This window comes from Callithrix jacchus, chromosome 6, assembly GCF_049354715.1.
Source record: "Callithrix jacchus isolate 240 chromosome 6, calJac240_pri, whole genome shotgun sequence".
NCBI lineage: Eukaryota > Metazoa > Chordata > Mammalia > Primates > Cebidae > Callithrix > Callithrix jacchus.
Window position 1 is genome coordinate 123,937,349 of NC_133507.1, and position 21,815 is coordinate 123,959,163.

The 21,815-nt window shown below is 39.9% G+C and overlaps 2 protein-coding genes across 17 annotated transcripts in view; one reads left to right on the forward strand and one right to left on the reverse strand.

Annotated features, from left to right (window-relative positions):
- Positions 1 to 684, forward strand: part of FAM117B (family with sequence similarity 117 member B) — a 158,920-nt gene extending 158,236 nt beyond the window's left edge. The window contains exon 8 of the mRNA XM_054257804.2: positions 537 to 684. Coding sequence (XP_054113779.2) covers positions 537 to 669 — 133 coding nt within the window. The 3' untranslated portion in view covers positions 670 to 684. The remainder of the gene's footprint in view (positions 1 to 536) is intronic.
- The window catches only part of ICA1L (islet cell autoantigen 1 like), an 81,659-nt gene that overhangs the window by 27,463 nt on the left and 32,381 nt on the right, over positions 1 to 21,815 (reverse strand). For all 16 annotated transcript variants that reach the window (XM_035305344.3, XM_008999232.5, XM_035305337.3 and 13 more), the window contains 3 exons: positions 21,348 to 21,446; positions 20,184 to 20,266; positions 18,228 to 18,271 (listed from right to left, as the gene is read on the reverse strand). In XM_035305344.3, the coding sequence (XP_035161235.2) occupies positions 18,228 to 18,271; positions 20,184 to 20,266; positions 21,348 to 21,446 (226 nt within the window). The remainder of the gene's footprint in view (positions 1 to 18,227; positions 18,272 to 20,183; positions 20,267 to 21,347; positions 21,447 to 21,815) is intronic.

Here is a 21,815-nt window from a genome sequence, read left to right on the forward strand (position 1 = left end):
AATTGTAATTTTCTCATATACATATATAACAATACAAACAACATATACATTTTCTGAATAGAAATATTATGCATAATTATTGTATAACATTTTGAAAATAAATACAAATCTATGTTTTTTTTTTTTTAATTCCTAAATTATAGTTTTGTTTTTTTTTTAATTTTTTATTAAAAAATCTGGAGACAACAGATGCTGGAGAGGATGTGGAGAAAAAGGAACACTTTTACACTGTTGGTGGGAGTGTAAATTAGTTCAACCATTGTGGAAGACGGTGTGGCGATTCCTCAAGGCCTTAGAAATAGAAATTCCATTTGACCCAGCAATCCCATTACTGGGTATATATCCAAAAGACTATAAATCGTTCTACCATAAGGACACATGTACACGAATGTTCATTGCAGCACTGTTTACAATAGCAAAGACCTGGAATCAACCCAAATGCCCATTGATAATAGACTGGATTGGAAAAATGTGGCACATATACACCATGGAATATTATGCAGCAATCAGAAATGATGAGTTTGTGTCATTTGTAGGGACATGGATGAATCTGGAGAACGTCATCCTCAGCAAACTGACACAAGAACAGAAAATGAAACACCGCATATTCTCACTCATAGGCGGGTGATGAAAAATGAGAACACATGGACACAGAAAGGGGAGTACTAAACACTGGGGTCTATTGGGGGGAAAAGGGGAGGGCCAGTGGGAGGGGGAGGTGGGGAGGGATAGCCTGGGGAGAAATGCCAAATGTGGGTGAAGGGGAGAAGAAAAGAAAGCACACTGCCATGTGTGTACCTACGCAACTGTCTTGCATGCTCTGCTCATGTACCTCAGTAGAGTTCTTAAAGTAAAATTACTCAAAGTCTGGAATGTTTACATTCTTCAGAAAATTTGTCCCAGTTTTCATTTCTACAAGTAGTGCTAGTGTTCTTTTGGTCTCGGGGGCACTGAATATATTCAAAATGTTCGTATCAATACGGCTAATGGAAAATGCTACCCAGAAATTTAGTAGGCTAGATACTCAGAAGCACCCTCCCTTGCAAAAAAAAAAATCCTTACTAAATCTATAAAATATACTTTTTCTCTGCTCTCCTGGCTTCTCTACATACAATATAGGTTTAATGCACTGCTGGACTTGTTAGAAGTAAACAAAAGAAAATGTAAGCTGAAACCAGAGCCAGGAGAGAGAAGCAGCAAGCAAAGAAGAAAGGTGGGTATGCTCTGGGCAATGCCTTTGCTGACACTGCCAGACAAGGCCCTTGGCAAACACAAGGAAACTGAGCTGAACCCACAATTCCTACGTTAAACTAAAGGCTCTGGAAGAGGGTTAAAGTGGTCACCAGGCTGTGAGTATTCCTTGACTCTGGAAAGAGGCAATATGAATTTTCTTTAACAAAAAATTCTGTCTGGTATTCACAAATCGCTAAAGAAACAAGCTACCAAAAGAACATTAGGGGAAAAAATAGATTTAGACCCCCTAAGAACTTCAAATATTTGTATTTTTAGATATGGATGTGAGTCAAAAAGTAAGAAAGAGCAAGGGACTACAAAATTGACTAAGCAAATTTATAAAACAACGAATAGAACTTTTATAAATAAAAAGTATAGTTGTTTGGGGGAAAGAATTCTTAGTGTATACATTAAATAGTAGATTAGATGCAAGAAGAGACAATTAGTGAGAAACAAATCTGAAAAACAATGTAGTGTAGCAGGAAAGGGGGATGAAAATATGAAACAGAAGTTAAAATATATGAGGAATTAATGACAAGGTCCACCCTAAGCTTATTAGAGTTCTGGAAGCAGAAAATAGAGAAAATGGAGGACAGGGAATATTTTTAAAGATAATCATTGAGTCATGCATATTTTATCACACTAAAAAGAAAAAAAGTTTGAGCATTTTCCAGAACTAGTAAAAGACACAAATATAAGAAATACAATTTATACCAGCAAAAATTAAATAAAAATTATACATTTATTAAATAAAAATTACACATAGATACTGTACTGAAAGGGCAGAATACCAAAAACAAAGAGCACATCCTAAAAGCAGTCAAACAGACAAGTTGAATTCACTATAAAGGAAAAATAATTAGCCTAACTGAAGATTTCTCTACAGCAACCAGAGAAGGCAGAAAACAACAGAAGATGCAGGGCGTGACAGCTCACACCTGTAATCCCAGCACTCTGGAAGGCTGAGGTGGGTGGATCACTTGAGGCCAGGAGTTCAAGACTAGCCTGGCCAACATGGGAAACTCTGTCTCTACACAAAATACAAAAATTAGCAGGCATGGTGACATGGACACCTGTAATCCCAGCTACTCAGGAGGCTGAGACAGGAGAATCACTTGAACGCAGGAGGAAGAAGTCATAGTGAGCCAAGATTGCGCCACTGTACCCCAGCCTAGGCAACAGAGCAAGACTCTATCTCAAAAAAAAAAAGTGAACTAAAGGATGCAGTCAAGGAAAAAAGAAAATGAACTCACAATAAAGATCTGAAATACAGAAAGAAATAGTTAAGACAGGAAGAATATGGGTAAAAATTTTTTTTATAAAACAAGAATGATGTTCTAATTTGTAGAATATTAGAAAAATCAGAAATAGAAATAAAATGTTTAACTTTTTTTTTTGAGACAGAGTCTCACTCTGTTGCCAGGGTGGAGTACAGTGGGACTATCTCGGCTCACTGCAATCTCTGACTCTGGCTCAAGCAAGTCTCCTGCCTCAGCCTCCTGAGTAGCTGGGACTACAGGCGTGCACCACCATGCCCAGCTAATTTTTGTATTTTTAGTAGAGACAGGGTTTCACCACGTTGGCCAGAATGGTCTCGATCCCTTGACCTCGTGATCTACCTGCCTCAGCTCCCAAAGTGCTGGGATTACAGGCGTGAGCCACTGTGCCCAGCCAAAATGTATAACTTTCAAATCAGTAAATGGCGGGAGTGGGGAAACATGAAGAAAACTTCTTAAACAAATGAAAAAAAAAATTCAAAATGAGCCAAACAGGAGACCAAAGAATGGGAGTGGAAGTACAAAACCAATGGACAGAAATATGGGTCCAAATATAGTGACAATACACGTAAATGGACTAAACTCAGAAGTTAAAAGAATAACAAGTTGACATACTGGACTAAAAAAAAATCAGCTAAATCTGGTTTATGAGACATATCTCACTTAGAAGAACATGGTAAGGGCTAGGCATGGTAGCTCACACCTGTAATCCCAGCACTTTGGGAGTCTGAAGCAGACAGATCACCTGAGGTCAGCAGTTCAAGACCAGCCTGGCCAACATGGCAAAACCTCATCACTACTAAAAACACAAAAAGTGGCTAGGTGTGGTGGTGGGCGCCTGTAATCCCAGCTACTCGAGAGGGCGAAGCTGGGAGGCAGAGGTTGCAGTGAGCCGAGATCATGCCACTGTACTCCAGCTTCAACAACAGAACAAGATTCTGTCTCAAAAAAAAAAAAAAAAAAAAAAAGGACATGGGAAAACTGAAAGGATATTATTTAATAAAACAAAGCTAATTATGCTCTACTAATATCATATAAAGGAGACTTTAAGCCAAAAATTCATTATTACTATTATTTTGAGACAGGTTCTCACTGTCAACCATGCTGTAGTAAAGTGGAGCAGTCTTGGCTCACTTCAGCCTCGACCTACCAGGCTCAACTGATCCTCCTCCCTAAGTCTCTGGAGTAGCTGGGACTACAGGTGCATGCCACCACACCTGGCTAATTTTTTGTAAAGGTGGGATTTCGCCATGTTGCCCAGGCTGGTTTTGAACTCCTGGGCTCAGGTTATCCACTTGCCTCGGCCTACCAAAGTGCTGGGATTACAGGAGTGCGCCACCACACCTGGCCTCAAAAAGCATTATTAAAGCCAGAAGGGTTCACTGTATAACAATAAAAAATTAATTCACCAAAAAGATATAAAAATTCTAAACTTGTATATGTCCTCTACCCCCAAATTCTCAAAATTTATCAAGTAAAAAACTACAGGACAAAGCTGAAAATCCAATTTCACAGTGAAAGATTTTAAAACACATTTCTCAACAAGTAAACAAAAATTAGTAAAGATATAGAAGACGTAGAGCAACACACGTAACAAGCTTGATTTAACAGATATAAATAGGCTCCTATTCAACAGTTTGACTATACATTCTTCTCAAGCAACATGAAATATTTACAAAATATGGCTACTTGTTATTCCATAAAGAAAAAGTTCTAATAATTCAAAGAATCAGTGTCATAAGAACACATTCTCTGACCATGATGCAATTTAGTTAACAAAAAGATGAATTTTTCTATTTCCATAATTTGGCAATTCAGTAACACATTTCAAAATCACTCATGGCCATGAGTCACACAAGATGGAATGAAAATTTTTAAATAACTGAAATTGAATGATAATGAAAATACTACATAAAATGTATGCATCTTCATACAATGGATTCATTTATAAAAAGGAAAGAACTCCTGATACAAGCCCCATCATGGATAAGCCTGAAAAACATTAAATGAAGTGAAAGAAGCTAGACATGAAAAGAGCACATATTGTATGATTGTATTTATAGATGTCCAGAGAATACAAATTCATACGGAAAAAAAGTAGATTAGTAGTTGGGAACAAAGTTGCAAATGGGCATAAGAAAGCTTACTGAGGGAATGAAAATGTTCTAAAATTGATTTATGGACATGGTAGTGCCACTCAGTAATAATTAAAAATCACTGACATATACTTGAAATGAGTCTCATAATACATAAAGTATATCTTGATAAAGCTGTTTTAAAAGAAAATTGTAAGATATAGGAAAATTAAAATTCTGAGGTAAATATAGCTTTAAAGAAAGAAAGATGGCTGAGCACGGTGCCTCACATCTCTAATCCCAGGACTTGGGCAGGCTAAGGCAAGAGGATCACTTGAGGCCAGGAGTTCAAGACCAGCCTTGGCAACAAAGCAAGATAACAACAACAAACCAGAAAGAAAAGTATCAAAGTAAAGAGAGGAAAGCAATAACTATAGGAACTAAAATGTATAAAATAGAAAATAAAGATTCAATAGAGAGGATTAACAAAGCCAAACGTTGGTTTGCTAAAATAATAATATTAAGCCGCCACTGGCAAGATTAATCAAGAAAAAAGGGAGAAGGAACAAATGAATATGTAAAATTTAAAAAGGAACATAACTACTGACATGGCAAAATTTAAAAGATAAAATAAGAGCATGAATAGATGGTGAGACTACAACAATGTTCCTTGTATTTCCTTTGTGACTTAAATGTTCTGTATTTGTGGGATATAGGATCATACGCACATGCAATTAGCTAACCTTTTGAACACATATTTTGAAACTAATGCAATTAGCTAACCTTTTGAACATATATTTTGAAACTAGGTTAGGTATACGAGTTCATGATTACTATGGTCTCTTACACTGTTTCTTTTATCAGTATAATCTATTTATGTGTGTACTTGAAAATACCTCAGCTGGGACTGTGGCTCACATCTGTAATACCAGCACTTTGGGAGGATGAGGTGGGTAACAATTGCTTGAGCCTGAATTTGAGGTCAGCCTGGGCAACATGGCAAAACCCAATCTCCAGAAAAAAATACCAAAACTAGCTAGGCGACATGGCACATGCCTGTAGTCCCAGCTACTCAGGGGGCTGAGGCGGGAGGTCAGGAAGTCAAGGCAGTAGTGAGCCATGACTGCAGTACTGCATTCCAGCATGGCTGACAGGAGTGAGACTGTCTTTAAAAAAAAGAAAAAGAAAAGAAAAGAAAAAGAAAATACCTGTCACATTTATTGGTTACCTATTATGTGCTACATAGTTTGTCAATATTATCTCTATATCTCTATCCCTAATGTCCCTGGTACGATAGGCATAAATAACTCCTATTTCTGATGAGAAAACTGAGAGAGGCATAAATAATAGGTTTTAAAAAGCCAGGATCCATACTCAGATTTTTCTGTTTCCAAAGCCTGTACTGTTCTTTACCACAGTGGTTCAAATATATGTTGACTGTTCATATAACATGTATTTATTTTTAAAAAATAACACAAATTTCAGTGTGAGGGAAAACTTAAAACTTAATCAGGCAACCCTATAAACTGGACTTTTGCATTTAAAAGTACCTTTTTGGGAAGAGGTATACCAACAGGCTTAACAGAACTCTCCTGCCATCATTTCCCCCTTATAACCCACAGGAACAAACACCAAATTGAACAACTATCCACACAAGAAAGAACCTTCATAACCAAACATTGGGTGAGAGATCACGTACCTGGTTTTAACTACGTATCACTGAAGGCACTGAAGAAAATAGGAAACACAGCCTTAAATTGCCAATACCACCATTCCTCCATCTCTTGGCAGCAGCCACATGGTGTGGAGAGAGAATCTATGCTTGTGGGAGGGAGAATGCAGTGATTGTGGGACTTTGCGTTAGAACTCAGTGCTGCCTGCCACAGCTGAAAGCAACATGGGGCAGAATTCAGCCAGTACTCACAGAGAGAGCAGTTAGATCAGCCCTAGCCAGAGGGGAACTGCCCATCCCGTTGGTCAAAATCTGAGTTCAAGCAAGCCCCACCATGGCAGGCTAAAGCACTCTAGGGTTTGAAAGGCAGTCTAGGCCACAAGGACTGCAATTCCTGGGCAAGTCCTGGTACTATGCTGGGCTTGGAGTCAGTGCAGTTAGGGTACACAGGACCTAGTGAGATACCAGCCAGGAGCCAAGGAAGTGCTTACATCACCCCTACCCCAATCCCAGGAAGTGCAGCTCACAGCTCCAGGAGAGACTCTTTCCTGCTTGAGGAGAGCAGATGGAAAAGCAAAGGGGACTTTGTCTTGCAACCTGGATACCAGCTCAGCCACAGTAGGACAGAGCACCAGGCAGAGTCCCAAGGTCCCCTTTCCAAGCCCCAGATCCCTGATCACATTTTTGACACACCTGGGGCCAGAAGGCAATGTACTGCCTTAAAGGGAAGGACCCAGTCCTGGAAGGATTTATCACCTGATAACTAAAGGGAACCTGGGCCCTGAATATACATCAGCAGCATTCAGGCAGTACTCACCATGGGACTTGGGGAAGAGCCAGGGCTGTGCTGGCTTCAGGTATGACCCAGTGCATTCCAAGCTATGGTGGCCACAGGGAGGGACTTCCTCTGCTTGAGGTAGGGAGAAGGAAGAGTAAAGGGAACTTTTTTTGCAGTTTGGGCACCAGCTTGGCCACCAGCTTGGCCACAGTGGGGTAGAGAACCAAGAAGTCTTGGCTGGGCGCGGTGGCTCAAGCCTGTAATCCCAGCACTTTGGGAGGCCAAGGCGGGTGGATCACGAGGTCAAGAGATTGAGACCATCCTGGTCAACATGGTGAAACCCCATCTCTACTAAAAATACAAAAAATTAGCTGGGCACGGTGGCGCGTGCCTGTAATCCCAGCTACTCAGGAGGCTGAGGCAGGAAAATTGCCTGAACTCAGGAGGCAAAGGTTGCGGCGAGCCAAGATCGTGCCATTGCACTCCAGCCTGGGTAATAAGAGCAAAACTCCATCGCAAAAAAAAAAAAAAGTCTCCTCGGGTCCCCAGTTCCAAGACTTGGCTTCTGGATGGCATTTCTAGACCTGCCCTGGGCTAAAGCGGAGCCCACTGCCTTGACGGGAGAGTCCTAAACCTGGCAACATTCACCTCAAGCTGACTGAAGGGCCTTTGGGCCTTGAGTGAGTATCAGCTATAGCCAGGCAGTACTTGCTACAGGGAGAGACTCCTTCTGCTTGAGGAAAAAAGAGGGAAGAGTGGGAAGGATTTTGTCTTACAGCTTGGGTGCCAGCTCAGCTGGTGTAGAATCGAGAACCAAGTAGATTCCTAAAGTTCCTGACAGTAGGCCCTGGCTCCCAGATGGCATTCTGGGATCTGCTGCAGGCTGGGGAGTAGCTTGCTGTCCTGAAGGGAAGGACTCAAACTGGGCTGGATTTGCTACCTGCAGATGGAAGAGCCCTTGGCTTTGAGTGAATATTGGCAGTAACCAAGTAGTGGTAGCTGTGGGCCTAGAGTGAGACCCAGTACTTTGCTGAATTTGGAGAGACTCTATTTGTTTGGGGAAAAGTGAGGGAAGAGAGCAAGAGTCTCTGCGTGGTAATACAGGAAATTCTCCCAGATCTTACCCAAGACCACCAAGACAGTATCTCTGCAATTCAGCAAGAGCCACAGCATTACTGGGCTTGGGATGCCTCCACTAATGCAGCTATAGCTATAGTAACCAAAGATTTAGATTACAACAACTCAATGCTCCTTGAATAGTTAGAAAACTTTCCCAAGAAGGACAGGTACAAACAAGCCCAGTCTACAGAGACTATAAGAAATACGTAACTCTTCAATGCCACAAGCATCAAGAACATACAGAAAACCATGACCTCACCAAACAAACTAAATAAAGGACTAGTGACCAATCCTGAAGTAACAGATACATGTGACCTTTCAGATAGAGAATTCAAACCAGCTGTTTTGAAGAAGCTCAATGAATTCAAGATAACACAGAGAAGGAATTCAGAATCCTATCAGATAAACTTAACAAAGAGATTAAAATAACTTTTAAAAATCAAGCAGAAATTCCAGAGTTGAAAAATTCAATTGATGCAGTGAAGAATGCATCAGCATCAACAGGAGAATTGAGCAAGCAGAAGAATCAGTGAGCTTGAAGACAGGTTATCTGAAAATACACAGTCAGAGGAGACCAATAAAAAAGAATAGGCCAGGCACGGTGCCTCATGCCTGTAATCCCAATACTTTGGAAGGCCAAGGCAGGTGGATCACCTGAGGTCAGGTGTTTAAGACTGGCCTGGGCAACACGGTGAAATGCCATCTCTATTAAAAACACAAAATTTGGCTGGGCACAATGGTTCACACCTGTAATCCCAGCACTTTGAGAGGCCAAGGCAGGCAGATCACCTGAGGTTGGGAGTTCGAGACCAGCCTGACCTGGTTGCAAAACCTCGTCTCTACTAAAAATACAAAATTAGCTGGGCATGGTGGCACATGCCTGTAATCCCAGCTACTTGGGAGGCTGAGGCAGGAGAATCATTTGAACCCAAGAGGCGAAGGTTGCAATGAGCCAAGATCGCACCACTGCATTCCAGCCTGGGCAACAAGAATGAAACTGCGCCTTAAAACAAAACAAAACAAAACACTGAAAATTAGCCAGGCGTGGTGTCGGGCACCAGTAATCCTAGCTACCCTGGAGGCTGAGGCAGGTGAGGCAGGAGAATCACTTGAACCTGGGAGGCAGAGGTTGCAGTAAGCTGACATTGCACCATTGCACTCCCGTCTGGGTGACAGATCGAAACTCCGTCTCAAAAAATAAAAACAATGAAAAAAGAATAAAAAACAATGAAGCATGCCTATAGGACCTAGAAGATAGCCTCAGAAGGGCAAATCTAAGAGTTATTGACCTTAAAGAGAAGATACAGAAAGAGATAGGGGTAGAAAGTTTATTCAAAGAGGTAATAACGAGAACTTCCCAAACCTAGAGAAAGATATCACCATCCAAGTATAGGAAGGTTATTGAGCACCAAGCAAATTTAACCCAAAGAAGACTACCTTAAGGCACTTAATAAACTCCCAGAGGTCAAGGATAAAGAAAGGATCCTAAAAGCAGCAAAAGAAAAGAAACAAATAACATACAATGAAGCTCCAAAATGTCTGGCATCAGACTTTTCAGTGGAAACCTAATAGGACAGGAGAGAGTGGCATGACATTTAAACTGCTAAGGAAAAAAAACTTTTACTCAAGAATAGTATATCCAGTGAAAATATCCTTCAAAAATGAAGGAGAACAAAGACTTGCCCAGGCCAATAAAAGCCGATGGATTTCATCAATACCAGATCTGTCCTACAAAAAAAAAAGAAGTGCTAAAGAGAGAACTTCAATCAGAAAGAAAAGAACATTAATGAGCAGTAAGAGATCATCTAAAGGTAAGTACAAAACTCATTTGTAACTGTAAGCACACAGAAAAACACAGAACATCAGTCGGGGGAAAGATTTCTTGAGTAATACCTCCAAAGCACAGCCAAGGAAAGCATAAATGGACAAATGGTATCACCATAAATGGAAGTTTAAAAGCTTCTGTACAGCAAAGGAAACAGTCAACAAAATGAATAGACAACATACAGAATGGGAGAAAACATTTGAAAACTATCCATCTGACCAGAGACATAACTAGAATATATAAAGCAGCTCAAACAACTTAGTAGGAAAAAACTCTCATAATCCAATTAAAAATGGAAAAAAGATTTCAATTTCTCAAAGTAGACATCCAAGGTAAACAGGCATATGAAAACATGCTAAACATCACTGATCATCAGAGAAATGCATATCAAAGCCACAATGAGATATCATCTCACCCCAGTTAAAATGGCTTTTATCCAAAAGAAGCCATAATGGGTCCTGGTGAGGCTGTGAAGAACAGATAACCCTTGTACACTGTTGGTAGGAAAGTAAATTAATATAACCACTATGGAGAACAGTTTGGAGGTTCCTCAAAAGCCAACCCCACTAATATGTATTTATCCAAAGGAAACAAGATCAGTATGTTGCAGAGATGGCTGCACTCCCACATTTATTGCAGCACTATGTACAGTAACCAAGATTTGGAAGCAAGCTAAGTGTCCATCAGCAGACAAATGGATAAAGAAAATGTGGTACATATACACAACGGAGTACTATTCAGCCATAAAAAAAGAATGAGATCCAGGGGTGGCTGGCAAGTTGGCTAAATAGGAACAGCTCCAATCTGCAGCTTCCAATGAGATCAATGCAGAAGGTGGGTGATTTCTGCATTTCCAACTGAGGTACCCAGCTCACCTCATTGGGATTGGTTAGACAGTGGGTGCAGCCCACAGAGGGCAACCTGAAACAGGGTGGGGTGTCACCTCATGCAGGAAGTGCAAAGGGTCGGGGAACTCCCTCCCCTAGCCAAGGGAAGCCGTGAAGGACTGTGCCATGAGGAACGGTGCACTGTAGCCCAGATGCTATGCTTTTCCCACACTCTTTGCAACCCACAGACCAGAGTTCCTCTGGTGCCTATGCCCCCAGGGCCCTGGGTTTCAGGCACAAAACTGGGTGGCTGTTTGGTCAGACACTGAGCTAGCTGCAGATTTTTCTCATACCCCAGTGGCGCCTGGAACACCAGTGAGACAGAACCGTTCACTCACCTGGAAAGGGGGCTGAAACCAGAAAGCAAAGTGGTCTAGCCTAGTGAATCCCACCCCTACAGAGCCCAGCAAGCTGTTTCATGGGCTTGAAATTCTCACTGCCAGCACAATAGTCTGAAGTCGACCTGGGACACTTAAGCTTGGTGGGGGGAAGGGCATCCACCATTACTGAGGCTTGAGTAGGCAGTTTTCCCCTCACAATATAAACAAAGCTGCCTGGAAGTTCAAACTGGGCAGAGGTCACCGCAGCTCAGCAAAGCTGCTGTAGCCAGACTGCCTCTCTAGATTCCTCCTTTCTGGGCAGGGCATCTCTGAAAGAAAGGCAGCAGCCCCAATCGGGGGTTATAGATAAAACCCCCATCTCCCTGGGACAGAGCACCTGAGGGGAAGGGTGGCTGTGGGCTCAGCTTCAGCAGACTTAAACATTCCTGGCCTGCTGGCTCTGAAGAAAGCAGCAGATCTCCCAGGACAGCACTCGAGCTCTGCTAAGGTCTCTGCTAAGGTCTCCTCAAGTGGGTCCCTGACCCCTGTGTCTCCTGACTGGGAGACACCTCCTAGCAGGGGTTGATAGACACCTCATACAGGAGAGTTCTAGCTGGCATCTGGCGGGTGCCCATCTGGGACAAACCTTCCAGAGGAAGGAATAGGCAGCAATCTTTGCTGTTCTGCAGTGTCTGCTGGTGATACAGATAAACAGAGTCTGGAGTAGACCTCCAGCAAACTCCAGCAGACTTGCAGCTGAGAGGCCTGACTGTTAAGAAGTAAAACTAACAAACAGAAAGGAATAGTATCAACATCATCTAAAAGGACATCTACATAGAAACTCCATCCAAACCTCACCAACATCAAAGACCAAAGGTAGATAAATCCAAAGATGAGGAAAAACCAGCACAAAAAGGCTGAAAATTCCAAAAACCAGAATGCCTTTTCTCCTCCAAAGGAACACAACTCCTCCAGGAAGCTAAGAACCTTGAAAAGAGGTTATGGGAACTGCTAACCAGAATAACCAGTTTAGAGAAGCACACAAATGACCTGATGGAACTGAAAGTGACAAGGATAAAGGAACCAAGCTGGAAAACACTCTTCAGGATATTATCTAGGAGAACTTCCCCAACCTAGCAAGACAGGCCAACATTCAAATTTAGGAAACATAGAGAATACACAAAGATACTCCTTGAGAAGAGCAACCCCAAGACATAACCATCAGATTCACCAAGGTTGAATGAAGGAAAAACCATGAAAGGTAGCCAGAGAGAAATTTCAGGTTATCCACAAAGGGATGCCCATCAGATTAACAGCAGATCTCTCTGCAGAAACCCTATGAGCAAGAAGAGAGTGGGGGCCAATATTCAACATTCTTAAAGAAAAGAATTTTCAACCCAGATTTCATATCCAGCCAAACTAAGCTTCATAAGTGAAGGAGAAATAAAATCCTTTACAGACAAGCTAATGTTGAAACATTCTGTCACCACCAGGCCTGCCTTACAAGAGCTTCTGAAGGAAGCACTAAACAGGAAAAGGAAAAATTGGTACCAGCCACTGCAAAAACATACCAAATTGTAAAGACCATCAACACATGAGAAAACTGCATCAACTAACAGGCAAAATAATCAGCTAGCATTATAATGACAGAATCAGATTTACACTTAACAATATTAACTTTAAATGTAAATGGGCTAAATTCCCCAATTAAAAGACACAGACTGGCAAACTGGATAAAGAGTCAAGACCCATTGTCTTGACTCTTTTACAAATTGAAAGAAAAAGAAAGCAGGGTTGCAATCCTAGTCTCTGGTAAAACAGACTTTAAACCAACAAAGATAAAAAAAGACAAAGAAGGGCATTACATAATGGTAAAGGGATCAATGCAACAAGAAGAACTAACTATCCTAAATATATATGCACCCAATACAGGAGCACCCAGATTCATAAAGCCAAGTTTTTAGAGACCTACAAAGAGACAAAATAATAGTGGGAGACTTTAATATCCCACTGTCAACACTAGACAGATCAATGAGACAGAACATTTACAAGGATATTCAGGACTTGAACTTAGCTCTGGACCAAGCAGACCCTAAAAGACATCTACAGAACTCTCCAACCAAAACCTACAGAATATACATTCTTCTCAGTGCCACATAGCACGTATTCAAAAAAATGATCAGATAATTGGAACTAAAAGAGTCCTCAGCAAATGCAAAAGAATGCAAATCATAACAAACAGCCTCTCAGACCACAGTGCAATCAAAAGAACTCAGGATTAAGAAACTCACTCAAAACTATACAATTACATGGAAACTGAACAACCTGCTCCTGAATGACTACTGGATAAATAGCAAAATTAAGGCAGAAATAAATAAGTTCCTTGAAACCAATGAGGACAAAGATACAACCTACCATGATTTCTGGGACACAGCCAAAGCAGTGTTTAGAGGAAAATTTATAGCACTAAATGCCCAAAGAAGAAAGCAGTAAAGATCTAAAATTGACACCCAACATCATAATTAAAAGAACTAGAGAAGCAAGAGCAAAGAAATTCAAAAGCTACCAGAAGACAAGAAATAACTAAGATCAGAGCAGAACTGAAGGAGATAGAGACACACACACACAAAATCAATGAATCTATAAGTTGGTTTTTTGAAAAGACTAACAAAATAGATAGACCACTTGCTTAGCCAGACTAAGAAAGAAGAAGAGAGAAAAATCAGACAGACAAAATAAAAAATAATAGAGGGATATCACCACTGATCCCACAAAAATACAAACTACCATTAGAGAATACTATAAACACCTCTATGCAAATAAACTAGAAAATCTAGAAGAAATGGATAAATTCCTGGACCCATACCCTGCCAAGACTAAATCAGGAAGAAGCTGAATCCCTGCATAGACCAATAACAAGTTCTGAAATAGAGGTAATAATTAATAGTCTACCAACCAAAAAAAAGCCCAGAACCAGATGGATTCACAGCTGAATTCTACCAGAGGTACAAACAGGAGCTGGTACCATTCCTTCTGAAACTATTCCAAACAACAGAAAAAGAATGACTTCCCTCTAACTCATTTTATGAGGCCAGCATCATCCTGATACCAACATCTGGCAGGGACACAATGAAAAAAGAAAATTTCAGGCCAATATCCTTGATGAACATCGATGCAAAAATCCTCAATAAAATACTGGAAAATCAAATTCAGTAGCACATCAAAAAGTTTATCCACCATGATCAAGTTGGCTCCATTGCTGGGATTTAAGCCTGGTTCAACATATGCAAATCAATAAACATAATCCATCCCATAAACAGAACCAATGACAAAAACCACATGATTATCTCAATAGATGCAGAAAAGGCCTTTGACAAAATTCAATACCCTTCATGCTAAAAACTCTCAATAAAGTAGGTACTGATGGAACATATCTCAAAATAATAAGGGCTATTTATGACAAACCCACAGCCAATATCATACTGAACGGGCAAAAGCTGGAAGCATTCCCTTTGAAAACTGGCACACGACAAGGATGTCCTCTCCCATCACTCCTATTCAACATAGAATTGGAAGTTCTGGCCAAGGCAATCAGGCAAGAGAAAGATATAAAGGGTATTCAAATAGGAAGAGAGAAAGTCAAATTGTCTCTATTTGCAGATGACATGATTGTATATTTAGAAAACACCATCATTTCAGCCCAAAATCTCCTGAAGCTGATAAGCAACTTCAGCAAAGTCTCAGGATACAAAAATCAATGAGCAAAAATCACAAGCATTCCTATTAACCAATAATAGACAAACAGAAAGCCAAATCTTTTGTTTGTTTGTTTTTGAGTCGCAGTCTCGCTCTTGTTGCCCACGCTGGAGTGTAATGACACAATCTCGGCTCACTGCAACTCCGCCTCCCAGGTTAAAGCAACAAGCAATTCTCCTGCCTCAACCTCCTGAGTAGCTGGGATTACAGGCATGCACCACGCCCAGCTAATTTTGTATTTTTAGTAGAGATGGGGTTTCTCCATGTTGGTCAGGCTGTTCTCGAACTCCTGACCTCAGGCGATCCCAAAATGCTGGGGTTATATGTGTAAGCCACCGCACCCAGCTGAGAAAGCCAAATGTTGAGTGAACTCCTATTCACAATTGCTACAAAGAGAATAAAATACCTAGGAATACAACTTACAAGGGATGTGAAGTGCTTCTTCAAGAACTACAAACCACTGCTCAAGGAAATAAGAGAGGACACAAACAAATGAAAAAACATTCCATGCTCATGGATAGGAAGAATCAATATCGTGAAAATGGACACACTATCCAAAGTAATTTATATATTTAATGCTATCCTCATCAAGCTACCATTGACCTTCTTCACAGAATTAGAAAAAACTACTTTAAATTTTATATGGAACCAAAAAAGAGCCCGTATAGCCAAGATAATCCTAAGCAAAAAGAACAAAGCTGAAGGCATCACACTACCTGACATCAAATTGTATTACAAGGCTACAGTAACCAAAACAGCACTGTATTGGTTCCAAAACAGATATATAAACCAATAAAACAGAACAGAGGCCTCAGAAATAACACCACATACCTACAACTGTCTGATACTTGACAAACCTGACAAAAACAGCAATGAAGAAAGGATTCCCTATTTGATAAATGATGTTGGGAAAACTGGATAGTCATATGCAGAAAACTGAAACTGGATCCCTTCCTTATACCTTATATAAAAATTAATCAATATGGATTAAATACTTAAATGTAAGACCTACAACCATAAAAACCCTAGAGATCATCAGATGATTTATGATGGCCTTGGCAAAAAAAAAAGCCTAGAAGAAAACCTAGGCAATACCATTCAGGACACAGGCATGAACAAAGACTTCATGATTAAAACACCAAAAGTAATGGCAAGAAAAGCCAGAATTGACAAATGGGATCTAATTAAACTAAAGAGCTTCTGTACAGCAAAAGAAACTATCATCAGAGTGAACAGGCAATCTACAGAGTGGGAGAAAATTTTTGCAATCTATCCATCTGACAAAGGGCTAATATCCAGAATCTACAAAGAACTTAAACAAATTTACAAGAAAAAAACAAACAACCCCATCAAAAAGTGGGTGAAGGATATGAACAGACACTTCTCTCTCTCTCTTTTCTTTTCTTGAGATGGGAGTCTCACTCTGTTCCCCAGGCTGGATTGTAGTGGCGCAATCTGAGCTCACTGTAACCTCTGTCTCCCGGGTTCAAGCAATTCTCCTCCCTCAGTCTCCCAAGTAGCTGGGATACAGGTGTGTGCCACCACGCCCAGCTAATTTTTTGTATTTTTAGTAGAGATGGGGTTTCACCATGTTAGCCAGGATGGTCTCGATCTCCTGACCTCATGATCCACCCATCCTGGCCTCCCAAAGTGCTAGGAATACAGGTGTAAGCCACCATGCCCAGTAAGAACAAACACTTTTCAAAAGAAGACATTTATGCAGCTAATGAACATGAAAAAAAATTTATCATCACTGGTCATTAGAGAAATGCAAATCAAAACAACAATGAGATACCATCTCATGCCAGTTAGAATGGAGATCATTAAAAAGTCAGGAAACAACAGATGCTGGAGAGGATGTGGAGAAACAGGAATGCTTTTACACTGTTGATAGAAGTGTAAATTAGTTCAACCATGTGGAAGACAGTGTGGCAGTTTCTCAAGGATCTAGAATCAGAAATACCATTTGGTTCTAGCAATTACTGGATATATGCCCAAAGCATTATAAATCATTCTACTATAAAGGCACATGCACATGTATGTTTATTGCAGCACTGTTCACAATAGCAGAGACTTGGAACCAACCTAAATGCCCATCAATGATGGACTGGATAAAGAAAATGTGGCACATATATACCATGGAGTTCATGTCCTTTGCAGGGACATGGTTGAAACTGGAAACCATAATTCTCAGCAAACTAACAGACAACCAAACACTGCATGCTCTCACTCATAAGTGGGCATTGAACAATGAGAACACATGGACAGAGGGAGGGGAACATCACACACTAGGGCCTGTTGTGGGGTAGAGGGGTGGAGGGGAGGGATAGCATTAGGAGAAATACCTAATGTAGGTGACAGGTTGATGGGTGCAGCAAACCACCATGGCACGTGTATACCTATGTAAGAAACCTGCACATTCTGCACTTGTATCTTAGAACGTAAAGTGTAATCATAATAACAAAATTTTAAAAAGAATGAGATCCTGTCATTTGCAACAACATGGAATGAAGTAGAGGATATAATTGTAAGTGAAATCAGCTAGGCACAGAAAGACAAACTTTGTATGTTCTCATTTATTTGTGGGAGCTCAAAATTAAAACAACTGAACACATGGAGATAGAGAATACAAGGATGTTTACCAGAGGCTGAGAAAGTTAGTGGTGGGCAACAGAGATGATTAATAGGTACAAAAACATATAGTTAGATAGAATAAGATTGAGTATTTGATAGCACAACAGGGTGACTCCAGTCAACAATAATTTATTGTACATTTAAAAATCACTAAAATAATATAATTAAAATATTTGTAACACAAAGAAATGATAAATGCTGGAGTGACAGATGTCTCATTTACCCTGATGAGATTATAATGCATTATATGCTTGTTTCATAATATCTCAGCTACCCCATAAATATATATACCTACTATGTACCCATAAAACATTTCAAAGCTCAAAAATTAAAAAAATAAAAATGTACCTATTTTTGAGAATCCTGATTCCCTAAAGAAGACTATTAGATCCTCTGATTAGGTACTTTTAGAAAGATAACAAAAGGTATTCCCCCAGAAGGTACTTACTTAGCCTGTTCTGTTAATTGAATGGATAGTAACATAATATCCATTATAGCGATACTGGGCTGAGGTGGGCGGACCACTTCAAGTCAGGAGTTCGAAACCAGACTGGCCAACATGGTGAAGCCCTGTCTCTACTAAAAGGCTGTGATAAACTATTTTGACATTTAAAATGTGACCATTTCAAAGTAATAAATTTATCATCTTACCTTGTTCACTCTCCAGGCTTGCTTCCTCAGCAGACAAAACTAGCCTGAAATAAAACAAACAAACAAAAATGTGGATTTTTGGTTATAATACATTTGCGATTCATATTCCCCAAACAGTTTTACATAATTAAAAAAATGTTTTTACTCAGGAAACATAAAATCATTTTCCACTAGATCCCCTAAAATCTACGTCTGCTGAATTTCCTTCTTCTTCTATAAATCTACACAGACCTTTCACCCCTTATTCCTTCAATAAACACTTACTGAATATCTACAAAGCACTAGGCATCATGCTCAGCACTGTAGGCACAGTGTTAAGTACTCAATCTTCAAGAACCTTCACCACCAAAGCCATAGAGTAAGAAGTTTCATTTTCAAGTCTTGAAAGGTTTTAAGAACACTTGGCAACTAAATCAAGGGAATGAGGAACTCCAGGAAAGATGGAGTACCCTATTTTGAACAACAAAGTGATGTTTGCAAGACACATTAGCCTAAAATAACCTCAGTCAATACTAATTTTGGATATTCATAGCATCTGCCTAATAAAGAAAAAGTTAAGCCAAAGAAACTGAACACAGACATAGTCACTATACCTGGGGCCTGACCTCACAGGTGCTAGTATTGAAAGTTGTTTGGCCCTTATTTCTGAGTTTGTTAATATATTGAATCTGGTTAAAATAAGAATAGCAGCTTTGAAATAAAAACAAAGGGACAATATAATATAATAAAAGGGAAACAGGTGACATGAAGGATGTACTGGCAAGAGCCTCTATTTTCAGGTAACCAGTCCCAGTCCTATGTGTGTTATTCTGGAAACAGATTTTTAACAGTTTATTTCAGAGCTGTGGGTACCTGTCCCTTTCTTCTCTCAAGCTGCCCCTTTCAAGAGTCACTAGAGGAACTTGTGGCTCTTAATACAAGGCTCAATATCCCAAATGACAGACTCTTAATCACCCCAATCAGTTTGATACTCCTGTCATGTCCTTTGCCTGCTATGTTAGAAAATGGAAAAAAAGTTGTGCAGGATCTGGATATTAAGAAAAAAATGGGGAAAAATACATAAAGTTTTAAAACAAATTGCTAAGGTTTGAATTTCTCCTCATCAAAACTCTTGTTGAAATTTGACTCCAACCTCTCAACATGGGAGTATTGGGAGGTAGAGACCTAGCAAGAGGTATTTGGGTCATGGGGTAGATCCCTCAGGAATGGTTTGGTGCCTTTTTCATGGTAATGAGTGAGTTCTCACTCCTATGAGATTGGATTAGTTCTCTCAGGAATGCTTCTGAATGGGTTGTTATACAGCCAGCACATCCCTTGATTTTGCCTCTTCACACAGGTCTGCTTCCCCTTTGGCTTTCTCTACCATGTTATGAAGCAGCACTAAAGCCCTCACCAGAAACCAGGGCCATACTCTTGAACTTCCCAACCTGCAGAACCATGAGCTAAACTTCTTTACTTTATAAATTACCCTGTCTCAGGTATTCTGTTACAGGAACACAAAACAGACTATGACCCAAATGTTTAGTGTTGATTGGAAAAATGACATAGAGGCCAGGGGCAGTGGCTCACGCCTGTAATCCCAGCACTTTGGGAGGCCAAGGCAGGCAGATCACGAGGTCAGGAGATAAAGACCATCCTGGCCAATATGGTGAAACCCCATTTCTTCTAAAACAAAAAAGATTAGCGGAGCATGGTGGTGGGCGCCTGTAGTCCCAGCTACTCAGCAGGCTGAGGCAGAAGAATTGCTTGAACCCAGGAGGCAGAGATTGTAGTGAGCCAAGATCATGCCACTTGCACTCCAGCCTAGCAACAGAGTGAGACTCCATCTCAAAAAATAAAGGAAAAATGACACAGAAATAAATATTCAGTAAGAGAAAAAACAATTCTTTCCACATATATCATATGATACTATCAAGGATTTCTATAGCATGACACATATGACTTATGCCTGCTTACTTATTGAGGTGTTCAGTAAGAAAACCGCCTATTTGTTCTTCTTTATAGTCTTCACTAAGCTTGCTTGGAGTGCCTTGTAGTTGCTAAGGATAAGAAAGTCAATGTTAAGTAGATAGAAAGAATGTTTCCTCCTGTCTGCAAAGAAAATGAGAAAAAAAAATTCTAAAGAATCATATGAAATAGGAAGTTCTGAACTAGAAAGTGAAAGATATAGGACATGTATCCTAATGTAATCTGAACTGAGCTACTGAGCTCCAAGTACTTGTTTCTCCTGGCTTCCTGTGTAAACTGTACATACTGTGATGTAGGGTAGCCACGGATTATTTTAACAACTTTGTAATAGGCCTAACAAAGACTTAAACTGTGTTGCTGGCCTGTATTGCAATGCTCTAAATACAGCTAAAGATTTTCAATTTTGATTCTGAGCAGAAATTGGATATAAAATATGCCTAAATATGTACTATGCCATACAGTGAAACATTTATTACAGAAAAAGTAAAAACAAAACAAAACAAAAAACAACCTAATTCAAGGGCATCTTTGGGGCTGGAAGATGCCGTGTCAGAACATGACTTTAGCATCCTTCCTAAACCCTAGGAATATGTAAGATATGAGCCTATCACAAATACCACATTCAGCTTGAACAACCAGCCATCAACGCTTTCAAGCTTTACTGAAAGTAAGGCAGAATGAATGGTAAGTTAAAAGGTACTGAAACCTGGCATAATGTTGGTATCATGAATTATATCTATGACAAGGGTGTAAAAGTAAAACAGTAAAGTTTTTCTCCAACTTTTAATATTTTCAGGTAGATAGTCTGGTCATTTTTGAGAACATGACCACTTTCCATCACTTGTTCCTCTTAAACTTTTCCTTTCCATAGCCTTTTCTTATCTCTTTTGCATTTAAATTTTTTCAAGTTCTCCCCTCTTTCTCCCTGTCTTACTACTATCTTGAGCCTGCCAACAGTATTCCTATGTATTTCAGTGTTGCTGGCAGCATTTGCAATTAGGAACATGCTGATCCTTGGCTGAAGGAAAATGTTTCTCAATGTTTTGTAATTTTAAATTAACCTTGGTAAAAAAAAAAAAAAAAAAAGTTTCAATGTTATCACCCAAATGAAGTGTAATACAACTAAACAAGAGAATATGGAACACAATGTACCTTGAGAGCTACAAAATCATATGGATGAAAGCCAATACAGGCTTCATGAATTTGGGACATCATTCGAGCTGTTTTCTCCCAGAATCCAAGCAGTGTTCTCTGCAAAAAAAGAAAAGGTGACTCTACAGTTCTGATTCCCCTCCATGGTTTTTTAAGTGCTGTATTTCCTTACTAGTTTAGTAGATGAACAGTTGCCAAATAATAAGAAGCAGGAACTAAATTCAGTTTTCCAAGTTTGGGGAAGCATAAAGCACTACAAATAGTCATTTTGCATTAGAATTGGTATCTGTGTCTGCACGAGTGGGGGTTGTCTGTATAAACAGTACAGGAATGCACACTGAAGCCACCTAGAGAGTGATTGCAGCTAAGAGAATGAAAACTGAAGGATTAGAACATCTGAGGTATTAAAGAGAGAAATGTTAAAAGCGCAAAAATACCAATCTCTATAAAAGGAGGGGCATATGTGTA